This window comes from Oncorhynchus nerka, linkage group LG7 (assembly GCF_034236695.1).
Source record: "Oncorhynchus nerka isolate Pitt River linkage group LG7, Oner_Uvic_2.0, whole genome shotgun sequence".
Lineage (NCBI taxonomy): Eukaryota > Metazoa > Chordata > Actinopteri > Salmoniformes > Salmonidae > Oncorhynchus > Oncorhynchus nerka.
This window is the reverse complement of record NC_088402.1, coordinates 82,665,347-82,690,630: the sequence shown is the minus strand read 5'-3', so window position 1 is coordinate 82,690,630 and position 25,284 is coordinate 82,665,347. Positions and strand designations below refer to the sequence as shown.

General features: G+C 45.1%; 2 protein-coding genes across 2 annotated transcripts; one reads left to right on the top strand and one right to left on the bottom strand.

The window, feature by feature from the left end:
• Positions 1-1,483: 1,483 nt before the first annotated feature.
• LOC115132514 (ceramide kinase-like) lies at positions 1,484-19,426 on the bottom strand. The gene is made up of 13 exons (XM_029665245.2): positions 18,568-19,426; positions 17,411-17,509; positions 17,091-17,228; positions 16,791-16,919; positions 15,953-16,016; positions 15,575-15,714; positions 15,306-15,380; positions 14,116-14,268; positions 8,410-8,515; positions 7,418-7,521; positions 6,981-7,177; positions 2,402-2,703; positions 1,484-2,078 (listed from the first exon to the last, which is right to left on the bottom strand). Exons 1-13 carry the CDS (start codon positions 18,689-18,691, stop codon positions 2,006-2,008), a joined length of 1,704 nt encoding a protein of 567 aa, XP_029521105.2. The 5' UTR covers positions 18,692-19,426; the 3' UTR covers positions 1,484-2,005.
• Positions 19,427-19,520: 94 nt separating this feature from the next.
• Positions 19,521-23,345, top strand: LOC115132520 (N-alpha-acetyltransferase 10-like). The gene is made up of 8 exons (XM_029665255.2): positions 19,521-19,689; positions 21,173-21,271; positions 21,457-21,515; positions 21,600-21,645; positions 21,841-21,956; positions 22,255-22,299; positions 22,622-22,706; positions 22,857-23,345. The coding sequence occupies exons 1-8, from the start codon at positions 19,669-19,671 to the stop codon at positions 23,040-23,042; spliced, it is 657 nt and encodes a 218-aa protein (XP_029521115.1). The 5' UTR covers positions 19,521-19,668; the 3' UTR covers positions 23,043-23,345.
• The last annotated feature ends 1,939 nt before the right edge of the window (positions 23,346-25,284 follow it).

Here is a 25,284-nt window from a genome sequence, read left to right as displayed (position 1 = left end):
CCCTCAGTCAGTAGTGTGAACGGACCCTACTACCTCCCTCAGTCAGTAGTGTGAACGGACCCTACCTCCTCCTCCCTCAGTCAGTAGTGTGAACGGACCCTACCACCTCCCTCAGTCAGTAGTGTGAACGGACCCTACCACGGCCTCCCTCAGTCAGTAGTGTGAACGGACCGTAACTCCACCTCCCTCAGTCAGTAGTGTGAAAGGACCGTACCTCCACCTCCCTCAGTCAGTAGTGTGAAAGGACCCTACCACGGCCTCCCTCAGTCAGTAGTGTGAACGGACCCTACCACGGCCTCCCTCAGTCAGTAGTGTGAACGGACCCTACCTCCGCCTCCCTCAGTCAGTAGTGTGAACGGACCCTACCGCCTCCCTCAGTCAGTAGTGTGAACGGACCCTACCTCCGCCTCCCTCAGTCAGTAGTGTGAACGGACCCTACTACCTCCCTCAGTCAGTAGTGTGAACGGACCCTACCTCCTCCTCCCTCAGTCAGTAGTGTGAACGGACCCTACCACCTCCCTCAGTCAGTAGTTTGAACGGACCCTACCTCTGCCTCCCTCAGTCAGTAGTGTGAACGGACCCTACCTCTGCCTCCCTCAGTCAGAAGTGTGAACGGACCCTACCTCTGCCTCCCTCAGTCAGTAGTGTGAACGGACCCTACCTCCGCCTCCCTCAGTCAGTAGTGTGAACGGACCCTACCTCCGCCTCCCTCAGTCAGTAGTGTGAACGGACCCTACCACCTCCCTCAGTCAGTAGTGTGAACGGACCCTACCACGGCCTCCCTCAGTCAGTAGTGTGAACGGACCCTACCACCTCCCTCAGTCAGTAGTGTGAAAGGACCGTATCTCCACCTCCCTCAGTCAGTAGTGTGAAAGGACCCTACCTCCGCCTCCCTCAGTCAGTAGTGTGAACAGACCCTACCACCTCCATCAGTCAGTAGTGTGAACGGACCATACCACGGCCTCCCTCAGTCAGTAGTGTGAACGGACCCTACCACCTCCCTCAGTCAGTAGTGTGAAAGGACCCTACCACGGCCTCCCTCAGTCAGTAGTGTGAACGGACCCTACCTCTGCCTCCCAGTCAGTCAGTAGTAGTGTGAACGGACCTACCACCACCTCCCTCAGTCAGTAGTGTGAAAGACCCTACCACCACCTCCCTCAGTCAGTGAAAGTCCGCCTCCCTCAGTCAAAGAACCCTACCACGGCCTCCCTCAGTCAGTATTGTGTCAGCAAAGGACCCTACCTCCGCCTCCCTCAGTCAGTAGTGTGAAAGGACCCTACCTCCGCCTCCCTCAGTCAGTAGTGTGAACGGGACCCTACCACGGCCTCCCTCAGTCAGTAGTGTGAACGGACCCTACCACCTCCCTCAGTCAGTAGTGTGAACGGACCCTACCACCTCCCTCAGTCAGTAGTGTGAACGGACCCTACCTCCCTCAGTCAGTAGTGTGACCCTACCTCCCTCAGTCAACGGACCCTACCTCCACCTCCCTCAGTCAGTAGTGTGAACGGACCCTACCACCTCCCTCAGTCAGTAGTGTGAACGGACCCTACCTCTGCCTCCCTCAGTCAGTAGTGTGAACGGACCCTACCTCTGCCTCCCTCAGTCAGTAGTGTGAACGGACCCTACCTCTGCCTCCCTCAGTCAGTAGTGTGAAAGGACCCTACCTCCGCCTCCCTCAGTCAGTAGTGTGAAAGGACCCTACCTCCACCTCCCTCAGTCAGTAGTGTGAAAGGACCCTACCTCCGCCTCCCTCGGTCAGTAGTGTGAACGGACCCTACCTCTGCCTCCCTCAGTCAGTAGTGTGAGCGGACCCTACCACAGCCTCCCTCAGTCAGTAGTGTGAACGGACCCTACCACGGCCTCCCTCAGTCAGTAGTGTGAACGGACCCTACCACCTCCCTCAGTCAGTAGTGTGAACGGACCCTACCACCTCCCTCAGTCAGTAGTGTGAACGGACCCTACCACGGCCTCCCTCAGTCAGTAGTGTGATGGACCCTAACACAGTTCACTTCCTGGTGGGCGTGGCTGATCCGTCCTCCATGCCCCGGGCATACAAACGCACCAGCTGACCATGAACCCTGGGAGGAAGGGAAGAATGGAGGGAGGGACAGGAGAACAAGGCAGATGAGGACAGGGTAGGAAAATGCAGCATTGACACGTCATACTATCATGCTAAGTCTAACTCCTGTGCTGGCTCAAATATTTTATTTCTCCTTTCCAGCACGATTTCAGCAATGATGGTGAATGCATAACCAGGCTAGAGCAGTACAGCTTGGCTCAGCTCAATAGTATGAAAATATTATTAGAGGCTTCAGGTTGGGCCTGAAGCAGAGCACTAAATGTACACTGAAACTCTGTCAGGTAAGTATTGATTTCCATCATGTGATAAGATGTCTCTTACCTGCAGAGGATCTCAGTGTGAGGAAGTATTTCTCCGTCACAGTTCCACACAGACACTGAAGGAGGCTTACTGCAGCACAGGCCACACAAGTCTTTCTTCCTCCTGTCATTCGCCATCCCTCGCTCCTCTCCTCTTTCTACCAGGTGATGTTGGGAACCGCTCCGGCTTGTTCTCTCTCCCTCTTCCGCCATCCCTCCACCATTTACTGTCTCCCTCTCTTCATCCTCATCCTCCTTTTCTCCGGGTGGGAGAGAGAAACGTACTGCCTTCACGCGGTGGACATCCACGAAGGGCAGGTCAAACTTAGAAGGGAAGATGCATTAGGTGACTATCGAAAAACTCAATCAAATACAGTAGCAACTTTTTCCTTTCATCACAAGATGTTTCTTTTAGGCCTTTTAGTGCTGCAGCTAGATGTTACTCCATCAGCAAGCGTTCCTGTCTTTCTCGGACCACAGATATTTCCATACTGTTATGTGGCATGCCAGTCCACATGGTACGATAGCGATCTAACAAGCAATATGGCTTCAGAATTTGGCCTATTATCCAGGCTACAGTACTTGTGGAGGTTGTACCTACATAATCCTAGGTTCAGGTTGGTTAGAATTCAAATGACCTGGCACCAGGTTAGAGATACCTGGCACTGGGTTAGTTACCTGGCACTGGGTTAGTTACCTGGCACTGGGTTAGGGTTACCTGGCACTGGGTTAGAGTTACCTGGCACTGGGTTAGTTACCTGGCACCGGGTTAGGGTTACCTGGCACCGGGTTAGGGTTACCTGGCACCGGGTTAGTTACCTGGCACTAGGTTAGAGTTACCTGGCACTGGATTAGGGTTACCTGGCACTGGGTTAGGGTTACCTGGCACTGGGTTAGAGTTACCTGGCACTGGATTAGGGTTACCTGGCACTGGGTTAGAGTTACCTGGCACTGGGTTAGGGTTACCTGGCAGTGGATTAGGGTTACCTGGCACCGGGTTAGTTACCTGGCACTGGGTTAGTTACCTGGCACTAGGTTAGAGTTACCTGGCACTGGGTTAGTTACCTGGCACTGGGTTAGAGTTACCTGGCACTGGGTTAGTTACCTGGCACTAGGTTAGAGTTACCTGGCACCGGGTTAGTTACCTGGCACTGGGTTAGTTACCTGGCACTAGGTTAGAGTTACCTGGCACCGGGTTAGTTACCTGGCACTGGGTTAGTTACCTGGCACTGGGTTAGTTACCTGGCACTGGGTTAGAGTTACCTGGCACTGGGTTAGAGTTACCTGGCACTGGGTTAGTTACCTGGCACTAGGTTAGAGTTACCTGGCACTGGGTTAGTTACCTGGCACTAGGTTAGAGTTACCTGGCACCGGGTTAGTTACCTGGCACCGGGTTAGTTACCTGGCACTAGGTTAGAGTTACCTGGCACTGGGTTAGGGTTACCTGGCACTGGGTTAGAGTTACCTGGCACTGGGTTAGAGTTACCTGGCACTGGGTTAGAGTTACCTGGCACTGGGTTAGGGTTACCTGGCACTGGGTTAGGGTTACCTGGCACTGGGTTAGGGTTACCTGGCACTGGGTTAGGGTTACCTGGCACTAGGTTAGAGTTACCTGGCACTGGATTAGGGTTACCTGGCACTGGGTTAGGGTTACCTGGCACTGGGTTAGAGTTACCTGGCACTGGATTAGGGTTACCTGGCACCGGGTTAGTTACCTGGCACTGGGTTAGTTACCTGGCACCAGGTTAGAGATACCTGGCACTGGGTTAGTTACCTGGCACTGGGTTAGTTACCTGGCACTGGGTTAGGGTTACCTGGCACTGGGTTAGAGTTACCTGGCACTGGGTTAGTTACCTGGCACCGGGTTAGGGTTACCTGGCACCGGGTTAGTTACCTGGCACTAGGTTAGAGTTACCTGGCACTGGATTAGGGTTACCTGGCACTGGGTTAGGGTTACCTGGCACTGGGTTAGAGTTACCTGGCACTGGATTAGGGTTACCTGGCACTGGGTTAGAGTTACCTGGCACTGGGTTAGGGTTACCTGGCACTGGATTAGGGTTACCTGGCACCGGGTTAGGGTTACCTGGCACCGGGTTAGTTACCTGGCACTGGGTTAGTTACCTGGCACTAGGTTAGAGTTACCTGGCACTGGGTTAGTTACCTGGCACTGGGTTAGAGTTACCTGGCACTGGGTTAGTTACCTGGCACTAGGTTAGAGTTACCTGGCACCGGGTTAGTTACCTGGCACTGGGTTAGTTACCTGGCACTAGGTTAGAGTTACCTGGCACCGGGTTAGTTACCTGGCACTGGGTTAGTTACCTGGCACTGGGTTAGAGTTACCTGGCACTGGGTTAGAGTTACCTGGCACTGGGTTAGTTACCTGGCACTAGGTTAGAGTTACCTGGCACTGGGTTAGTTACCTGGCACTGGGTTAGTTACCTGGCACTGGGTTAGGGTTACCTGGCACTGGGTTAGAGTTACCTGGCACTGGGTTAGTTACCTGGCACCGGGTTAGGGTTACCTGGCACCGGGTTAGTTACCTGGCACTAGGTTAGAGTTACCTGGCACTGGATTAGGGTTACCTGGCACTGGGTTAGGGTTACCTGGCACTGGGTTAGAGTTACCTGGCACTGGATTAGGGTTACCTGGCACTGGGTTAGAGTTACCTGGCACTGGGTTAGGGTTACCTGGCACCGGATTAGGGTTACCTGGCACTAGGTTAGAGTTACCTGGCACCGGGTTAGTTACCTGGCACTGGGTTAGTTACCTGGCACTAGGTTAGAGTTACCTGGCACTGGGTTAGAGTTACCTGGCACTGGGTTAGAGTTACCTGGCACTGGGTTAGTTACCTGGCACTAGGTTAGAGTTACCTGGCACCGGGTTAGTTACCTGGCACTGGGTTAGTTACCTGGCACTAGGTTAGAGTTACCTGGCACCGGGTTAGTTACCTGGCACTGGGTTAGTTACCTGGCACTGGGTTAGAGTTACCTGGCACTGGATTAGAGTTACCTGGCACTGGGTTAGTTACCTGGCACTAGGTTAGAGTTACCTGGCACTGGGTTAGTTACCTGGCACTAGGTTAGAGTTACCTGGCACCGGGTTAGTTACCTGGCACTGGGTTAGTTACCTGGCACTAGGTTAGAGTTACCTGGCACCGGGTTAGTTACCTGGCACTGGGTTAGTTACCTGGCACTGGGTTAGAGTTACCTGGCACTGGGTTAGAGTTACCTGGCACTGGGTTAGTTACCTGGCACTAGGTTAGAGTTACCTGGCACTGGGTTAGTTACCTGGCACTAGGTTAGAGTTACCTGGCACCGGGTTAGTTACCTGGCACTGGGTTAGTTACCTGGCACTAGGTTAGAGTTACCTGGCACTGGGTTAGTTACCTGGCACTAGGTTAGAGTTACCTGGCACTGGGTTAGGGTTACCTGGCACTGGGTTAGAGTTACCTGGCACTGGGTTAGAGTTACCTGGCACTGGGTTAGAGTTACCTGGCACTGGGTTAGGGTTACCTGGCACTGGGTTAGGGTTACCTGGCACTGGGTTAGGGTTACCTGGCACTGGGTTAGGGTTACCTGGCACTGGGTTAGGGTTACCTGGCACTGGGTTAGGGTTACCTGGCACTGGGTTAGGGTTACCTGGCACTAGGTTAGAGTTACCTGGCACTGGATTAGGGTTACCTGGCACTGGGTTAGGGTTACCTGGCACTGGGTTAGAGTTACCTGGCACTGGATTAGGGTTACCTGGCACCGGGTTAGTTACCTGGCACTGGGTTAGTTACCTGGCACTAGGTTAGGGTTACCTGGCACTGGGTTAGTTACCTGGCACTAGGTTAGAGTTACCTGGCACTGGATTAGGGTTACCTGGCACTGGGTTAGAGTTACCTGGCACTGGGTTAGAGTTACCTGGCACTGGATTAGGGTTACCTGGCACTGGGTTAGAGTTACCTGGCACTGGGTTAGGGTTACCTGGCACTGGATTAGGGTTACCTGGCACCGGGTTAGGGTTACCTGGCACCGGGTTAGTTACCTGGCACTGGGTTAGTTACCTGGCACTAGGTTAGAGTTACCTGGCACTGGGTTAGTTACCTGGCACTGGGTTAGAGTTACCTGGCACTGGGTTAGTTACCTGGCACTAGGTTAGAGTTACCTGGCACTAGGTTAGAGTTACCTGGCACCGGGTTAGTTACCTGGCACTAGGTTAGAGTTACCTGGCACCGGGTTAGTTACCTGGCACTGGGTTAGTTACCTGGCACTAGGTTAGAGTTACCTGGCACTGGGTTAGAGTTACCTGGCACTGGGTTAGTTACCTGGCACTAGGTTAGAGTTACCTGGCACCGGGTTAGTTACCTGGCACTGGGTTAGAGTTACCTGGCACTGGGTTAGGGTTACCTGGCACTGGGTTAGAGTTACCTGGCACTGGGTTAGAGTTACCTGGCACTGGGTTAGGGTTACCTGGCACTGGGTTAGGGTTACCTGGCACTGGGTTAGGGTTACCTGGCACTGGGTTAGGGTTACCTGGCACCGGATTAGGGTTACCTGGCACCGGGTTAGGGTTACCTGGCACTGGGTTAGGGTTACCTGGCACTGGGTTAGGGTTACCTGGTCCTGTGTGCTGGTGTGTCTGTGTAGGAAGGTGAGGAACCCTAGGGGGTGTGTGTCCCGTACAATGATGAGGTCACCTGTCCCATCGGCCAGATGTGCTGAGGGGGACAGGCCCAGGGGACTGCGAGGACAGGAGCTGGACATACAGGTGAGGGACACAGCCTTGAACCGGCCCTCCACACTCACCCAATCACCTGCAGCACGAGGCAGAGAGAGCAGATTAAGTTCTGTGACCGACCAGGGTTTGAACCCTGTTCTCCTGCATGCCAGAATAGTTAGCCCACTGAGCTAAAGCCCAGTCATTAACTCTAGGAGCTAACATAAGTCTTCCAGTCTCAGGCAAAGTTACTCTTCACCCAAGCGCGGTTCATGGAATTGCGTTACATAGGATGTGTATAGACTTTTGCATAGACTGCAAGTTTTTATAGACTTACCCTCTGAGTCGCTGCTGAACTGACTGAAGTGGGAGATGTAGTTGGAACTAGCATCTGGAGAGTGGGGGAACAGTCTCTCTGTGCTCTTAGAACACACACTGCACCTGGAACACCGCACACACATTACCAATGATTGCTCTTTTTTTACAAGTGACATAGGTATAGCATACTGATACATTCCAGTGGTGTACCAACAGCACCTGTTCCTGATACACATGTGAATGGAATGCATGGCTATCGTCATCTTACTCTCCCTCACAGACCCTTGGGCTGGCTATCGATCACAGACTAAAGACAGGTACAGTCTTTCAAAGATACCGGTGTCCTTTTAGATGTAGCATCTCCCAGTTACTTACCCTCCCTTACAGACCGGGGGCAGTTCTTAGTCATTTCAGACTAAATAGATTGGGTACAGTCTTTCACCCAGGTAGGCTACAGTCTGCTTTCACAGACCAGGAGGTGCTGTCTCTCCTTTCGTCCAGATCAGGTTGCCCTAGGTTGGCATGGAATCCGCCCTCCTTAATGTACAGGACTACACCCGACACCTGGGTCTCTGTTGCAGGAGGCTGAGAAGTGACTGAGGCTGAGGTTCTTCCCCAGGGGAAATTTAGGTCATGTCACTATAGCCTCCTGATGACGTAAAGTAGCCAGAACACTTTCTCACAATGGAAAAGTTGAGGTGATGATATCTAGGGCAACTGTTCCTATCAGGTCCTTACATTTGAGACAGGTAAATGGTATCAGAAGTCCCTCTGTTAGCTTCAGTGAGTTGTTAATGCTAAGCTTATCAAAATGTGGTTAAGAACACACTCTGTCAATCACAACATTTAGAGGAGCATGTGCTAGTACGTATGTATTAGTTCCTCTCTGTAACAAGGAAAGAGGAGGACCATCCTTCTTTTCTTCCCTGGGTAAGCCTTGTTTTGGATCAGTGTACCAGGCAGTGAGTGAGCGTTTTTATTCTCTGAGAAATATATATAGTTAGTTGCTACCCAGAGAGGCAGCGTGTGTTGTCCCTGGGGTTGGAGAGCTGGGGGTCTGCTGGTAGGTACTGAACTAGGCCTGCATAGCTCCTGTTACTCAGGTACACCATAGCACCTGGGGGAAGAGAGGGTGGGAGAGGGTTAGCAACCATCCTAAAGATGTATGATCATACTTTGAGCCAATTTGCTTCACCAGGAAAATAATCCTGCAGCAACAGGAAATGTTAATTATTATGTGGATTATAATTCATTTACATTTTTGTAGGGGTTAATACATTTTTTCAGAAGGAAAATAAAATCATGAAATGTCAAAGTGGAAATTACAAACTTCAGAAGCTACAAGTTTAAAGTTCTTCTGCAACAGGGTGTACAAATTAAGATCCTACATCTGTATGGCTCTGATTCATACTGTAAACACAGAGAAACTCTATCCTCACTATCTCTCACTCTAACTGGTATGAAACACTATATATGAATGTTCTGTCATTATGCACGTTGTCATTATAGACATGATTTACTTCTTAGAGCTTGTGATATGTAGTGAGTGACACAACGGTGTGTCACCCAAGTCCAAGTCATCCAGATCCTGAGGCAGCAAAGCCTCCCCACACCATCCTACCACCATGCTGACCATTGGTATGAGGTTCTTACTGTGGAATGCAGTGTTTGGTTTTCGCCAGACATAATGGGACCCATTTCATCCAGCAAGTTGACTTAAGTTTGCCAAAAAGCACCTGGATGATCATCAAGACTCCTGGAAGAATGTTCTATGGACAGATGAGTCAAAAGTATAATTTTTTGGACTACATGGATCCCATTATGCCTGGCGAAAACCACACAATGCATTCCACAGTAAGAACCTCATACCAACAGTCAAGCATGGTGGTGGTAGTGTGATGGGGATGCTTTTCAGCCTCAGGACCTGGATGACTGAGAGGGGGCAAATACTTTTTTTTTCACAGATCTCTAGATATATATGTAGCTATATACAGTACCAGTCAAAAGTTTGGACACACCTACTCATTCAAGGGTTTTCTTTATTTTTTTTACTATTTTTAGAGGAGCATGTGCTAGTACGTATGTATTAGTTCCTCTCTGTAACAATAAAGACGTGGATTTTCTACATTGTAGAATAATAATGAAGACATTAAAACTATGAAATAACACAGAATCATGTAGTAACCAAAAAAGTTAAACAAATCAAAATAGATTTTAGATTCTTCAAAGTAGCCAACCTATGCCTTGATGACAGCTTTGCACACTCTTGGCATTATCTCAACCAGCTTCACCTGGAATGTTTTTCCAACAGTCTTGAAGGAGTTCCCACAAATGCTGACCACTTGTTGGCTGCTTTTCCTTCAATGTACGGTCCAACTCATCCCAAACCATCTCAATTGGGTTGAGGTCAGGTCATCTGATGTAGCACTCCATGACTCTCCTTCTTGGTCAAATAGCACTTACACAGCCTGGAAGTGTGTTGGGTCATTGTGCTGTTGAAAAACAAATGATAGTCCCACTAAGTGCAAAACAGATGGAATGGTGTATTGCTGCAGAATGCTGTGGTTGCCATGTTGGTTAATTGAGCCTTGAATTCTAAATAAATCACCAACAGTGTCACCAGCAAAGCATCCCCACACCATCACACCACCCCCTCCATGCTTCACGGTGGGAACCACACTGGTGGAGATCATCTGTTCACCTACTCTGCGTCTCACAAAGATAAGGCAATTGGAACCAAACATCTCAAATTTGGACTCATCAGACCAAAGACCAGATTTCCACCGGTCTAATGTTCATTGCTCGTGTTTCTTGGCCCAAGCAAGTATTCTTATTGGTGTCCTTTTCGTTGTGGTTTCTTTGCAGCAATTTGACCATGAAGGACTGATTCACACAGTTTCCTCTGAACAGTTGATGTTGAGATGTATGTTACTTGAACTCTTATGAAGCATTTATTTGGGCAGCAATTTCTGAGGCTGGTAACTAATGAACTTATCCTCTGCAGCAGAGGTAACTCTGGGTCTTCCTTTCATGTGGAGGTCCTCATGAGAGCCAGTTCATCATAGAGCTTGATGGTTTTTGCGACTGCACTTGAAGAAACTTCTTGAAATTTTCAAGATTGACTGACCTTTATGTCTTTCTTTCTCTTTGCTTTTTTGAGCTGTTCTTGCTATAATTTGGATTTGGTCTTATACCAAATAAGGCTTTCTTCTGTATACCACCCCTACTATGTCACAACACAACTGATTGTCTCAAATGCATGAAGAAGAAAATAAATTCCACAAATTCACTTTTAACAAGGTACACCTGATAATTGAAATGCATTCCATGTGACTACCTCATGAAGCTACTACATGATTCCATATGTGTTACTTCATAGCTTTGATGTCTTCACTATTATTCTACAATGTAGAAAATAATAACAATTGTAAGAAACTTGGAATAAGTAGGTTCGTCCAAACTTTTGACTGGTACTGTGTATATACAGTGCATTTGGAAAATATTCAGAACTGCTGACTTTTTCCACATTTTGTTACGTTACAAGCCTTATTCTAAAATTGATTAAATAGTTTTTTCCCTCATCGATCTACACATAATCTCTCATAATGACAAAGCAAAAAAAATTCAATATCATATTTACAAAAGTATTCAGACCCTTTACTCAGTACTTTGTTGAAGCACCTTTGGCAATTATTACAAGTCTTCTTGGATATGACGCTGCAATCTTGGCACACCTGTATTTGGGGAGTTTCTCCCATTTTTCTCTGCAGAGCCTCTCAAACTCTGTCAGGTTGGATGGGGAGCGTCGCTGCACAGCTATTTTCAGGTCTCTTCAGAGATGTTCGATTGAGTTCAAGTCCGGGCTCTGGCTGGGCCACTCAAGGACATTCAGAGACTTGTCACGAAGTCACTCCTGCGTTGTCTTGGTTGTGTGCTTAGGGTTGTTGTCCTGTTGGAAGGAGAACCTTCTCCCCAGTCTGAGGTCCTGAGCGCTTGGAGCAGGGATCTCTATGTACTTTGTTCAGTTCATATTTCCCTTGATCCTGAGTAAACTCCCAGTTCAGCTAGCGGGAAATAGCGGGAAATAAACTGCACTGGAAAGATAGAACAGCACACTGCGATAAGACAAGAGGGGGTGGTCTGTGAATATTTGTAAACAACAGCTCATGCACGAAATCTAAAGAAGTCTCTAGATTTTGCTCGTCTAATGTAGAGTATATTGTGATAAATTGCAGGCTACTACTTGCCTAGAGAGTTTTCAGCTATACTTTTTAATTTATTTTATTTATTTGTATTTATTTACCACCACAGATGCTGGCACTAAGACCTCAGTCAGATGTATAAGGAAATAAGCAAACAGGAAACCATTCACCCAGAGGCGGCGCGCCTAGTGGCCGGAGACTTTTAATGCCTGGAAACTTAAATCAGTTCTACCAAATTTCTATCAAAATGTTAAATGTGCAATCATAAGGGACAAAAATTCTAGAGCACCTGTACTCCGCACACAGTGACGCGTACAAAGCTCTCCCTCACCCTCCATTTGGTAAATCCGACCACAACTCTATCCTCCTGAATCCTGTTTACAAGAAAAAAAGAAAGCAGGAATCACCAGTGACTCTGTCTATAAGAAAGTGGTCAGATGAAGCAGATGCTACACTACAGGACTGTTTTGCTATCACAGACTGGAACATGTTCCAGGATTATTCCGATGGCATTGAGGAGTACACCACATCAGTCACTGGCTTTATCAATAAGTGCATCGAGGACGTTGTCCCCACAGTGACTGTACATACATACCCCAACCAGAAGCCATAGATTACAGGCAACATTCGCACTGAGCTAAAGGGTAGAGCTGCCGCTTTCAAGGTGCAGGACTCTAACCCGGAAGCTTACAAGAAATCCTGCTCTGCCCTGCGACAAACCATCAAACAGGCAAAGCGTCAATACAGGGCTAAGATTGAATCATACTACACCGGCTCCGACACTCATCTTATGTGGTAGGGCCTGCAAACCATTACAGACTACAACGGGAAGCACAGCCGTGAGCTGCCCAGTGACACGAGCCTAACAGACGAGCTAAATCACTTCTATGCTTGCTTCGAGGCAAGCAACACTGAGGCATGCATGAGAGCATCAGCTGTTCCGGACGACTGTGTGACCACGCTCTCCGTAACCAATGTGAATAAGACCTTTAAACAGGTCAACGTTCACAAGGCTGCAGGGCCAGACGGATTACCAGGACGTGTGCTCCGGGCATGTGCTGACCAACTGGCAGGTGTCTTCACTGACATTTTCAACATGTCCCTGATTGAGTATGTAATACCAACATGTTTCAAGCAGACCACCATAGTCCCTGTGCCCAAGAACAAAGGCAACCTGCCTATATGACTACAGACCTGTAGCACTCACATCTGTAGCCATGAAGTGCTTTGAAAGGCTGGAAATGGCTCACATCAACACCATTATCCCAGATACCCTAGACCCACTCCAATTTGCATACCGCCCAAACAAATCCATAGACGATGCCATCTTTATTGCACTCCACACTGCCCTTGCCCACCTGGACAAAAGGAACACTTATGTGAGAATGCTATTCATTGACTACAGCTCAGCGTTCAACACCATAGTACCCCCAAAGCTCATCACTAAGCTAAGGATCCTGGGACGAAACACCTCCCTCTGCAACTGGATCCTGGACTTCCTGACAGGCCGCCCCCAGGCGGTGAGGGGAGGTAGCAACACATCTGCCACGCTGATCCTCAACACTGGAGACCCCCAGGGGTGCATGCTCAGTCCCCTCCTGTACTCCCTGTTCACCCACGACTGCATGGCTAGGCACGACTCCAACACCATCATTACGTTTGTAGACGACACAACAGTGGTAGGCCTGGTCACTGACAACGACGACCCCCCCAAGAAACTAAAAAGATTTGGCATGGGTCTGGAGATCCTCAAAAGGTTCTACAGCTGCAACATCGAGAGCATCGTGACCATCACTGCCTGGTACAGAAATTGGCACTACAGAGGGTAGTGCATACGGCCCATTACATCACTGGGGCTAAGCTGCCTGCCATCCAGGACCTCTACACCAGGCGGTGTCAGAGGAAGGCCCTAAAAATTGTCAAAGACCCCAGCCAACCCAGTCATAGACTGTTCTCTCTACTACCACATGGCAAGCGGTACCGGAGTGCCAAGTCTAGGACAAAAAGGCTTCTCAGCAGTTTTTACCCTCAAGCCATAAGACTCCTGAACAGCTAATCAAATGGCTACCCGGACTATTTGCATTGTGTGCCTCCCCCCAGCCCCTCTTTTATGCTGTTGCTACTCTCTGTTTATCATTTATGCATAGTCACTTTAACTATACATTCATGTACATATGTACATGGCTACTTTGAAGAATCTCAAATCTAAAATATATTTTTATTTGTTTAACACATTTTTGGTTACTACATGATTCCATATGTGTTATTTCTTCATAGTTTTGATGTCTTCACTATTATTCTACAATATAGTAAATGTAGTAATAAAAATAATAAGAAGAAAAACCCTTGAATGAGTAGCTGTGTCCACAATTTTGACTGGTACTGCAATATTAGACCATGTGAAGCTGATGGTACTCAGCATCGCCTCATACATAGTGACTGCATCACATTATGCCAATAATCACAATAATGCACACCTTCTCATCTATGATTGCTTGAATTTTTCGTTCCATACCTGAATAGTCATATCGGAGAGGCCCCATCCAGCGGTGTCTCTCACTTTCAGCGAGCACATCTCCATAGAACCCGTATCCTACCAGAGACACAGAGTAACGCACCAGAGACGAGCGGTGGTGGACAGAACACACGTCCAGAGGCTGAGAGTCTCCTGCAATGAGTTGTCGGAATGTGGAGGACAAGGTAGATCATGATTTAGATCATGATTTTGAATATTGACATTAATGTCACAATTCTGCCCTTGTTAAATAATGATGCTGCTTATGACTAAAGTTGCTGCTTGTGGCTTCTCTAAAGTGATGCTTTTCACATCTAGTTTTTTTCAACTAGTCTGCCCATCTATCGATGTGCCCATAAGCAAGGTACTTAACCTTAATTGCTCCTGTTAGTCGCACTGCATAAGATGTGAAAAGCATCACTTTAGAGAAGCCACAAGCAGCAACTTAAATGTTTTTATTTCACCTTTATTTAACCAGGTAAGCTAGTTGAGAACAAGTTCTCATTTACAACTGTGACCTGGCCAAGATAAAGCAAAGTAGTGCGACAGAAACAACAACACAGAGTTACATAGGAAATAAACAAGTGTACAGTCAATAACACAATATAAAAAAAAGAAAGTCTATATACAGTCTGTGCAAATGGCATGAGGTGGTAAGGCAATAAATAGGCCATAGTAGCAAAGTAATTACAATTTAGCAGATTAACACTGGAGTGATAGATGAGCAGATGATGATCAGATGATGGTGTGTAAGTAGTGGTACTGGTGTGCAGAAGAGCAGCAAAGTAAATAAAAACAATATGGGGATGAGGTAGGTAGATTGGGTGGGCTATTTACAGATGGACTATGTACAGCTGCAGCGATCGGTTAGCTGCTCAGATAGCTGATGTTTAAAGTTAGTGAGGGAAATGTAAGTCTCCAGCTTCGGCATTTTTTTTTTCAATTCGTTCCAGTCACTGGCAGCAGAGAACTGGAAGGAAAGGCGGCCAAAGGAGGTGTTGGCTTTGGGGATGACCAATGAAATATACCTGCTAGAGCGCATGCTACGGGTGGGTGTTGTTATCATGACCAGTGAGCTGAGATAAGGCAGAGCTTTACCTAGCATAGACTTATAGATGACCTGTAGCCAGTGTAATCTAAAATGTGTTATTTGTTATTAAATGTGTTTTTCATTTATATTCATGTCTCACCAATGATAATGTGCAGTGCAGAGGTCACTGGGTCATTGACTCCCACAGTGGCAAAACACACGCAGTCTGTGGAGCCTGAGGAGAGAACACACAGACTCATATCAGTCTCATATCAGATGCAACTATATAGTCAGGGTGAATCTTTATGTCTTTTCTCGATTCCTTGTCTCCTCCCCCCTCAAAATTTCAGAAGAGCACATCAGGGAACGTTCACTTTCTTTGCGGAAGGACTTAAATGCATTTAATTCTTTATCAATGATGTCTCTCACCTGCAGGAATGATGCCAATGTGAAGGTCACATAACTGTAGGGAGGGGTCATGCTCCGATAGCCCCGCCTCCTGCTGTGTTCGGCCAATCACACCGTGCAGCAGCTCACTGAACATTCCATCCCCGCCCACACATACCACACTGTGGTAGGGACAAACATAAACAAACAGTGATGTGGTGAAACCCAATCCCAGGCTAAACATGAAATGTAATGCACTACTCAATACTCCCTATATAGTGCACTTCTTTTGAACAGAGTCCTAAGGACCTTACTACTTTTGACCAGAGCCCTCATCAAAAGGGGTGAATAGGATAGCATTTCGTGATTGGCTGCCATAGTGTTGCTGTTAACATGACAACGTTGAAATGTCTGACATACCCATCGAAACCAGTCAGGTCTTTCTTCAGTATGTGGTCTCTCGCCTGGTTGGCCCGCTCTGTCACTGAATGACAAAAACAAAGCAGAATTTGTTTTACTATTAGAAATACAGCAATATACCATGTTATAATACGGCAATAGACCATGTTATTATATAGCAATATACCATGTTATAATACGGCAATAGACCATGTTATTATATAGCAATATACCATGTTATAATACGGCAATAGACCATGTTATTATATAGCAATATACCATGTTATAATACGGCAATAGACCATGTTATTATATAGCAATATACCATGTTATAATACGGCAATAGACCATGTTATTATATAGCAATATACCATGTTATAATACGGCAATAGACCATGTTATTATATAGCAATATACCATGTTATTATATAGCAATAGACCATGTTATTATATAGCAATAGACCATGTTATTATATAGCAATATACCATGTTATAATACGGCAATAGACCATGTTATTATATAGCAATATACCATGTTATTATATAGCAATAGACCATGTTATTATATAGCAATAGACCATGTTATTATATAGCAATAGACCATGTTATTATATAGCAATAGACCATGTTATTATATAGCAATAGACCATGTTATTATATAGCAATATACCATGTTATAATACGGCAATAGACCATGTTATTATATAGCAATAGACCATGTAATTATGAGCATAATCACCACACAATGATAATTAGCCTGCTACTGACAAACCCCGAAACCAACTTAACTACCAGTTCTATCGGTTTGTCAATAAGTCACAGGCTTTTCTGCATCACTATTGTTTTACACGGGTCTCACCTACAACATGAGAGCTGACCCCTGCCAGCTCAAACAGTGGGGCCACTAGAGAGTGATAGATCTGCCTCCCTTGTTTCTTTCCTCCGAACGGGTTGATGAACACCAACAACCTGTGAGGACGAGAGGGGCCTGAGAGAGGAGAGGAGGATAGACCGATCAAAAGAGCATATCAAAAGAAGAGTGGAGACAGTGGATCCATGGAAAACAACAGATGGGGGGGGGGTTAGAATTGCACTAACAGGATAAATACATTTAATCTTATCATAAATCTTATCTCAGGACAAGTGAAGTTATCCTTACTGTGTGTTTTGAGGGTAATCCTCAGCTGGGTCATCCACTGGTCTCTGAGGTCCCTGCTGGGACAGCTGAACTGGGTCCTGCCCAGGCGCCATAGCAACCCATAGGAACTACCGTTGCTGCTATGCTTCACATAGAACACTGCAGAGCAGGACACAGGGAGGGAGGGAGGGAAGGGGAGAGAAGGAGGGAGGGAGGGACACCAGGAAATTGCTTTTGTTTGATTTTGTGTTGTGTCTAATCTCGGCTCCCAGAACTAAATCTCTTGCTGCGTCTGTTACCAGAGACTGTGTGCCTGACCTTGGGGCAGTAACATAACTCACCTGTGAAGTCTCTGTCTGTGTCTTCAGAAACTGACCTCTGGGGCAGAACCTCCACATGCCCCTCCTCCACAGCAACAATCTCCGACACTGGTACTGAAACTAGGATCCCACAGGCACAGTATGACATTGAAACTTGTATTACATAAGCCCTGCTTATACTTGGTGATAACATGCGTCCGTTGCCCTGATCTTGTCCACATTCTGATTGTGCTCACATTTTGACAGACGTAGATGATTAAAAGACACATTGTGATCTGATCTTCCTTACCACCTCCAGAGGTAGTCAGGCACACATTTTGTCTGGATATCAATCAACAGATTGCATACAGGGAGGAACCATCTAATATGGTCACAATGCGGACACAGTGGACATGTAAGAGACACATTTTAATACAATGTGTAGATGCGATAAACCTTAGTGATTGGGTCATATTGATCAGCTCACCAAACTCACATGTTATAGCAAGGTGTTAACGAGGCTACACACACACACAACCTGGTAAATATTTTGCTTATATTGAGCTCATGTGGCTATTAATTAAAGGACACATTGGATAGGGTGTGTGTGTGTGTGTGTGCGTGTGTGTGTGCGTGTGTGTGTTTTCTAGTGTTTCATGTTGGTGCTGTATAACTTGTTGTTCACCTTTACAGGAAAAGGGACATTCTTCATGAGTGAAATACAGAGTACCTATAATATATATTTTTTTTTTATACCAATTTCTCTGAAACACACACTAATTACTAGCCTACTAATTTTACAGAATGGATAGAATTTCATTTCATTTTACCACTAGCATGTAGCCTATTTACATCAGTTTCCACTTACATGCAGTCTCCAAGACAGGTTTGGTGACTTTCTATTAGTGGTACATAGCACACATTCACTCTACTCAAAACAACATGCTGTGTGATGCCAGTGTGATTGGAGGATTACCATATGAGGCTAGTCAAGTCTTCTTTTTATTTACTCTATTCTAAGAGTGAATGAGATTGTTATGCAGTTATTACTAGGCAACCTAAGATAAAATCTTATCTAAATCCTATATGAGCCTACATTAAAGTGTATTTAAAAGTAATGTATATAATGAAATGTCTACAATTAGAATGAGATGCCATGCACGACGAAAGTGATGGATAAAATTATACAAAGGACTCACCGGTCTTGTCACGGTTCTTCTTATCGAGCTCAGTCCAGTTGAGGTGCCATTCGGTAAGGGCTGCCCGGTAACGTTTCTTACCGACCCATAGACTGGACTCCAACTGTACTAGATCTACATCCATACTATATGTATCTCTACAAACGTCTATAGTATAGATAGACAGGATTGTAGTTCTCTATCACTATCACAGAAGAATGTAGGCAACCGAAGAACAATTTATTTTAGAAATGATTCAAATAATTCAATATTACCGCATATTAAAATGATACACTCTCCAGATACAAGCTCCACTCTGAAAACAATATCTCAAAGTGTTGTTTAAATACCATAAAGGTCTGATAAGATTAATGAGAAACTTTTTTGTATCTGTAAAGTCCCTGTCTTTAGGTTGACGCGCTTGTCAGTGACAGATAGGCTTCATCTCTAAAAATATTTTGGTTTCCTTATATCCCTCTCCCACCTGTCGTTAACATTTGCATGCTACTCTCTGATTGGCTGCTACTACCCACGTTGCAGGTAATTAGCATAAGATCCTGTCATGCAAAAATATTGGATTCCTTTGACTCTTTGAACTGCTCTGTATGAAATATCATACATTTCAAAAGCCTGTTTCATTTTTTTTTGCCAACTCTACTCTTTATAGACTAAACTGAATGAACTTGAATTGAACTGAGAAGTTGCCTAATCATGTTGACTTAAATTACCATTAAAAAAATATCAACGTAATACTGTGTGGACTATAGGTGCACTTGATTTATGGTAGCTCATCCCGCGTGTGCCAGGTAACACAGTTGTCCCGGCGCACCGAGCAAACTAATCAAGTGTGCCTTCTCTGATATGGCCGTCAAAATGCTTTCCTGTCCACATTGGGTGTTGGAGGTTCTATTTAATTATTTCTGCCGTAGCCAGTCCAATCCCACGCAACTAGATGCGGGACTCACCTCTGAACCCCTTCCGGTTTATCGCATGCTTCCCCTTCAATTTAGCTAGCTAACATATATGAAACATAATATATAGACAACGTTAGGAGTTCATAAAACACTTTGGTTCCATAATTTATACATTTCATCATCTGAAATTGTGACGGTCGAAGAAAACATGAATATTCGCAACGCAAGGGTAAGTGAGCCGCCGAGTCGACCATGCAACACTGTGTTAGCTTGCTAACAAACGTTACCCAGCTACCTAGCCACCCATCCCTAATAATAACAATGCAAGGCTTTGTGATAGATCCACGTTTGCTTGTCAAGTCAAACTGCTGCTAGCTTATTTAGCTACTACGTAAATGGATTGCTACTATGGTAGCTAGCTGGATACACAGTGAACAATAGTAGCTAGTTCAACTTCTAGTGTAGTTCCGTTCAAATCAAAAATCAAATCGAATGTATTTGTCACATACACATGGTTAGCAGATGTTAATGCGAGTGTAGCGAAATGCTTGTGCTTCTAGTTCCGACAATGCAGCAATAACCAACGAGTAATCTAACAATTCCAAAACTACTACCTTATACACACAAGTGTAAAGAGATAAAGAATATGTACATAAAGATATATGAATGAGTGATGGTACAGAACGGCATAGGCAAGATGCAGTAGATGGTATCAAGTACAGTATATACATATGAGATGAGTAATGTAGGGTATGTAAACAAAGTGGCATAGTTTAAAGTGGCTAGTGATACATGTATTACATAAAGATGCAGTAGATGATATAGAGTACAGTATATACATATGAGATGAGTAATGTAGGGTATTTAAACATTATATTAAGTAGCATTGTTTAAAATGGCTAGTGATATATTTTTACATCAATTTCCATTATTAAAGTGGCTGGAGTTGAGTCAGTGTGTTGGCAGCAGCCACTCAATGTTAGTGGTGGCTGTTTAACAGTCTGATGGCCTTGAGATAGAAGCTGTTTTTCAGTCTCTCGGTCCCTGCTTTGATGCACCTGTACTGACCTCGCCTTCTGGATGATAGCGGGGTGAACAGGCAGTGGCTCTGGTGGTTGTTGTCCTTGATGATCTTTATGTCCTTCCTGTGACATCGGGTGGTAGAGGTGTCCTGGAGGGAAGGTGGTTTGCCCCCGGTGATGCGTTGTGCAGACCTCCCTACCCTCTGGAGAGCCTTACGGTTGTGGGCGGAGCAGTTGCCGTACCAGGCGGTGATACAGCCCGACAGGATGCTCTCGATTGTGCATCTGTAGAAGTTTGTGAGTGCTTTTGGTGACAAGCCACATTTCTTCAGCCTCCTGAGGTTGAAGAGGCGCTGCTGCGCCTTCTTCACGACGCTGTCTGTGTGGATGGGCCAATTCAGTTTGTCCGTGATGTGTACGCCGAGGAACTTAAAACTTACTATCCTCTCCACTACTGTCCCGTCGATTTAACCAGGGATTGTTTGCAGTGCTACAATCGCAATCAATGTCCATGTATAATGTGTTGATCCTATACCCCACTCGTTAGCTAACTAGTAAAGTTAGTGACATTTGGATTGAATCCGTGTCCAGACATGACATCTCTTCTATTTGTACCTTTTCTCATGTGTAGTAGTGCCATTGTTTCAATCAGTGTCCAAACCATTGACATGTCTTGTTCTGTTTTCTCAGCCGGAGGACCTTATGAACATGCAGCACTGCAACCTGCTGTGTCTCCCAGAGAACTACCAGATGAAATACTACTTCTACCATGGACTGTCCTGGCCACAGGTTAATATGGCTTCCTCTTCATCATCGCCACTTCATTCATATCACTTGAGTCATTGTTCTTGCATTCAATCAGTCAAAAATGTAATCTAACTCATCAAGAGGAATGAGAAACATTTGATTTAGGTCTAGCTAGTTGTTACTAGATGTCTGTGCATCTAACATCACCTTTTTTGTTTGTCTTTCAGCTCTCCTACATCGCTGAGGATGAGAATGGCAAAATAGTGGGATATGTTTTGGCCAAGATGTGAGTATACCTGAACAACAGATCTTATCTCATGCCATTGTTTGTCAGTCTCTATCAAGCCCTCACTCTTTATGTGGTATGCAGGGAGGAGGATCCAGATGATGTCCCCCATGGTCACATCACGTCCCTGGTGAGTCTTGGTTCTGTACTGTTCATTGTAGTGCTTTGTAGCTTCAACATGGGATAGGCAGTAGGCTATGGAGGAGCTTGGAGAAGGACGAGGGGACCTCTCATCTGCAGCACTTGTCAGGTTGTTAAGTTGTGGTTGTTGAGTGACAGGAAGGATTGTTAACAAATGTTTGGATTGTGTCTGTCCGTCTCTCAGGCTGTCAAGCGCTCACACAGACGTCTGGGTCTGGCTCAGAAGCTGATGGACCAAGCCAGCCGAGCTATGATTGAAAACTTCAACGCCAAATATGTCTCACTTCATGTCCGGAAAAGGTAGTGCAGTGTGCTGGATGTCTGTGTTGGACTTCAATAAGATGGTTCCATTTGTAGTCATTTGTATATTGCTCTTCGATAAGAATTTCCAGATTAGTTGTTGTAATGGAATGCTAAATACGCATCACTCTCCTGTTGTCTAGAGAAGTATAGACGGAAGAATTTGAATACAGTGAGACATAGTTTTTCAGACCATTCTTAATATGACTTGTATGGTTTTATCCTGTTGATCTGTATCTGTAGTTTTTTGATTCACAAAGCACTTGAATTGCATCCATTTCATGTTCTCCTACTGCAGTAACCGAGCAGCCTTGCACCTGTACTCCAACACACTGAAATTCCAGTAAGTAACATGGAGCTCCTCCTAACTTGTTTAAACAAACCCTCCTAAAGCAAGTGCTTATGTAAAGGTAGACGTTGCTTGTCAGCCTCGTAGTCAAAGTGAGGTTGTCTCGGGAACTGTGGAGTCATGTTCCCTACTGATACATCCAAATGATGGTCTCTGCTGTAGGATTCAAATGTATCCAGAGGTTGTTTATTTTATTTATTTTTCCCTTATTTAACCAGGGATTGTTTGCAGTGCCACAATCACAATCAATGTCCATGTATAATGTGTTGATCCTATTCCCCACTCACATTCTAATCATTTTCATTCATCTCCATAGGATTAGTGAAATAGAGCCCAAGTACTATGCAGATGGGGAGGATGCCTATGCCATGAAGAGAGACCTAGCTCACATGGCTGATGAGGTGAGTTTGAACTCCTATCCTTCTTTCCAGCAGCATGGCTTGATAGTGTTTTGTATACATTGGATCCTCTCTGCCGTAAGGGTACAGTCAACCTTGCACCAAACCATTAAGAGAGACACCCCCACACACTGCAGTCTTTTCTGTCTATAGGTCCCACAGTTGAGGAAGCCAGGAGTGAAGGCACTGGGTCAGGAGACCCTTACTGCTACGACCACACCCGGTGACCAGGAGAAAGAGGGAGAGAGGGACAGTGGCGGAGAGAGCAAAGAACTCAGTGAAGTTAGCGAAGCAACAGAAAGCACAGACGTCAAAGATTCATCTTCCGATTCACAATGACTCTGACCTCTTTAGTAGCCATTTTTAAATTTCACCATGAAAGTTACTTATTACACTTTTTATCTCTTTCCAAATAGGAAAAAACAGATTTGACCTCTGTTTTCCCCAGTGTTCATCTTCAACTATTCACCTCAGTTACTTTGTATATTTTACCTTTACTACATACTGTACAGTAATATATATTTTACCTTCACACCGTACAGGAACATATTTGACCTTCACACCGTACAGGAACATATTTGACCTTCACACCGTACAGGAACATATTTGACCTTCACACCGTACAGGAACATATTTGACCTTCACACCGTACAGGAACATATTTTACCTTACAGGAACATATTTTACCTTCACACCGTACAGGAACATATTTTACCTTCACACCGTACAGGAACATATTTGACCTTCACACCGTACAGGAACATATTTGACCTTCACACCGTACAGGAACATATTTGACCTTCACACCGTACAGGAACATATTTTACCTTCACACCGTACAGGAACATATTTTTTACCGTACAGGAACATATATTTGACCTTACACCGTACAGGAACATATTTTACCTTTACACCGTACAGGAACATATTTTACCTTCACACCGTACAGGAACATATTTTACCTTTACACCGTACAGGAACATATTTTACCTTTACACCGTACAGGAACATATTTGACCTTTACACCGTACAGGAACATATTTGACCTTCACACCGTACAGGAACATATTTTACCTTCACACCGTACAGGAACATATTTTACCTTCACACCGTACAGGAACATATTTTACCTTTACACCGTACAGGAACATATTTTACCTTTACACCGTACAGGAACATATTTTACCTTTACACCGTACAGGAACATATTTTACCTTTACCATATTTTACACCGTATTTGACCTTCACACCGTACAGGAACATATTTTACCTTCACACCGTACAGGAACATATTTTAACTGCACACCGTACAGGAACATATTTTACCTTCACACCGTACAGGAACATATTTTACCTTCACACCGTACAGGAACATATTTTACCTGCACACCGTACAGGAACATATTTGACCTGCACACCGTACAGGAACATATTTGACCTTCAGTGTACACAGTAGAGTAATATATTATATCTTTACAGCGTACACCATACAGTAGTATATTTTACTATTACTGTGTTCACCATACAGTAATATATTTGACCTTTACAGTGTACACCGCACCGTAATGTATATTTTACTTTACACTGTACAGTAATATATTTGACCTTTAGAGCATACACCGTACAGTAATAGATTTTTTCCCATAACTTTCTCTGTTGTCATTAGTGACAAACAAAGAAAATTGAGAATTGGTTGAAAGGAATGTTTTTGGAACTGGAATGAAAATGGATTTTGAGCTAAAATTCACGACTGGTTCCATAAGTTTAAAAAATATATATATATTTGATGTTGTCACTAGTACTTCATCGTCAGCCACCCCACCCATGAAATCATAACCAGTGTTTTTGGATGTGTCTAAATCAGGTCTGTTAAGTATTCTTCAAAATAAAAGTTTCAAGTAATACATTTTGTATTGTATTTCTTTGCGTACTAGATGCCCAGTAAAATGTAACAAAATATTTTGAGAAATTCTTAGTGACCAATAGATAATAGCGTTTTTGCAACCAGCACTCATAAACGAGTCTTACATTTTGATTGCTGCCGGTAGAAAAGTAATGAATAGAGCTGACAAAGTCCATATTTTACTTGACTGAGAAGCACGTGTTGCACAGAACAAACTAAGCATGCAGGTCTGTTCCTTTCTTCAATAGAACTGACCAAACAGACAGAGATATGATAGGAACAAACCCAGAGCATCTATCACCTTCACACACGTGTATTTAGCCTGCCTTGTGGCGCTATCTTTCTCACACATTTTAAACTCTAGGCTAGATGGGACGCTACCGTCACACCTGACCAACATCTGGTGAAATGGCAGAGTGCCAAATTCAAATTGAATTACTATAAATATTAAACTTTCATGAAATCACACATGCAATACACCAAATTAAAGCTACACTTGTTAATCCAGCCAACGTGTCAGATTTCAAAAAGGCTTTACAGCGAAAGCAAACCATACTATTATCTGAGGATAACACCCCATCAAACAATACTATATAAAGACATGACATCATTTTCTGGAATCTTCCAAGCTGTTTAAAGGCAGTCAACATAGTGTGTCAACTTCTGACCCACTGAAAT

Bases quoted from the DNA above. Each gene is read 5' to 3' on its own strand.
- LOC115132514 (XM_029665245.2), bottom strand. From the start codon at position 18,691: ATGGATGTAGATCTAGTACAGTTGGAGTCCAGTCTATGGGTCGGTAAG. The intron at 8,516-14,115 runs GTATGGAACGAA...CTCTTCCCCCAG, and splicing joins TCTCCGATATGACTATTCAG to GTGCTATGGTGTACCTGAGT. The intron at 7,522-8,409 runs GTAGCAACTAAC...GCGGTGTTCCAG, and splicing joins AACACACGCTGCCTCTCTGG to GTGCAGTGTGTGTTCTAAGA.
- LOC115132520 (XM_029665255.2), top strand. From the start codon at position 19,669: ATGAATATTCGCAACGCAAGG. The intron at 21,272-21,456 runs GTTAATATGGCT...TTTGTCTTTCAG, and splicing joins ATGGACTGTCCTGGCCACAG to CTCTCCTACATCGCTGAGGA. The intron at 21,646-21,840 runs GTGAGTCTTGGT...TCCGTCTCTCAG, and splicing joins ATGGTCACATCACGTCCCTG to GCTGTCAAGCGCTCACACAG.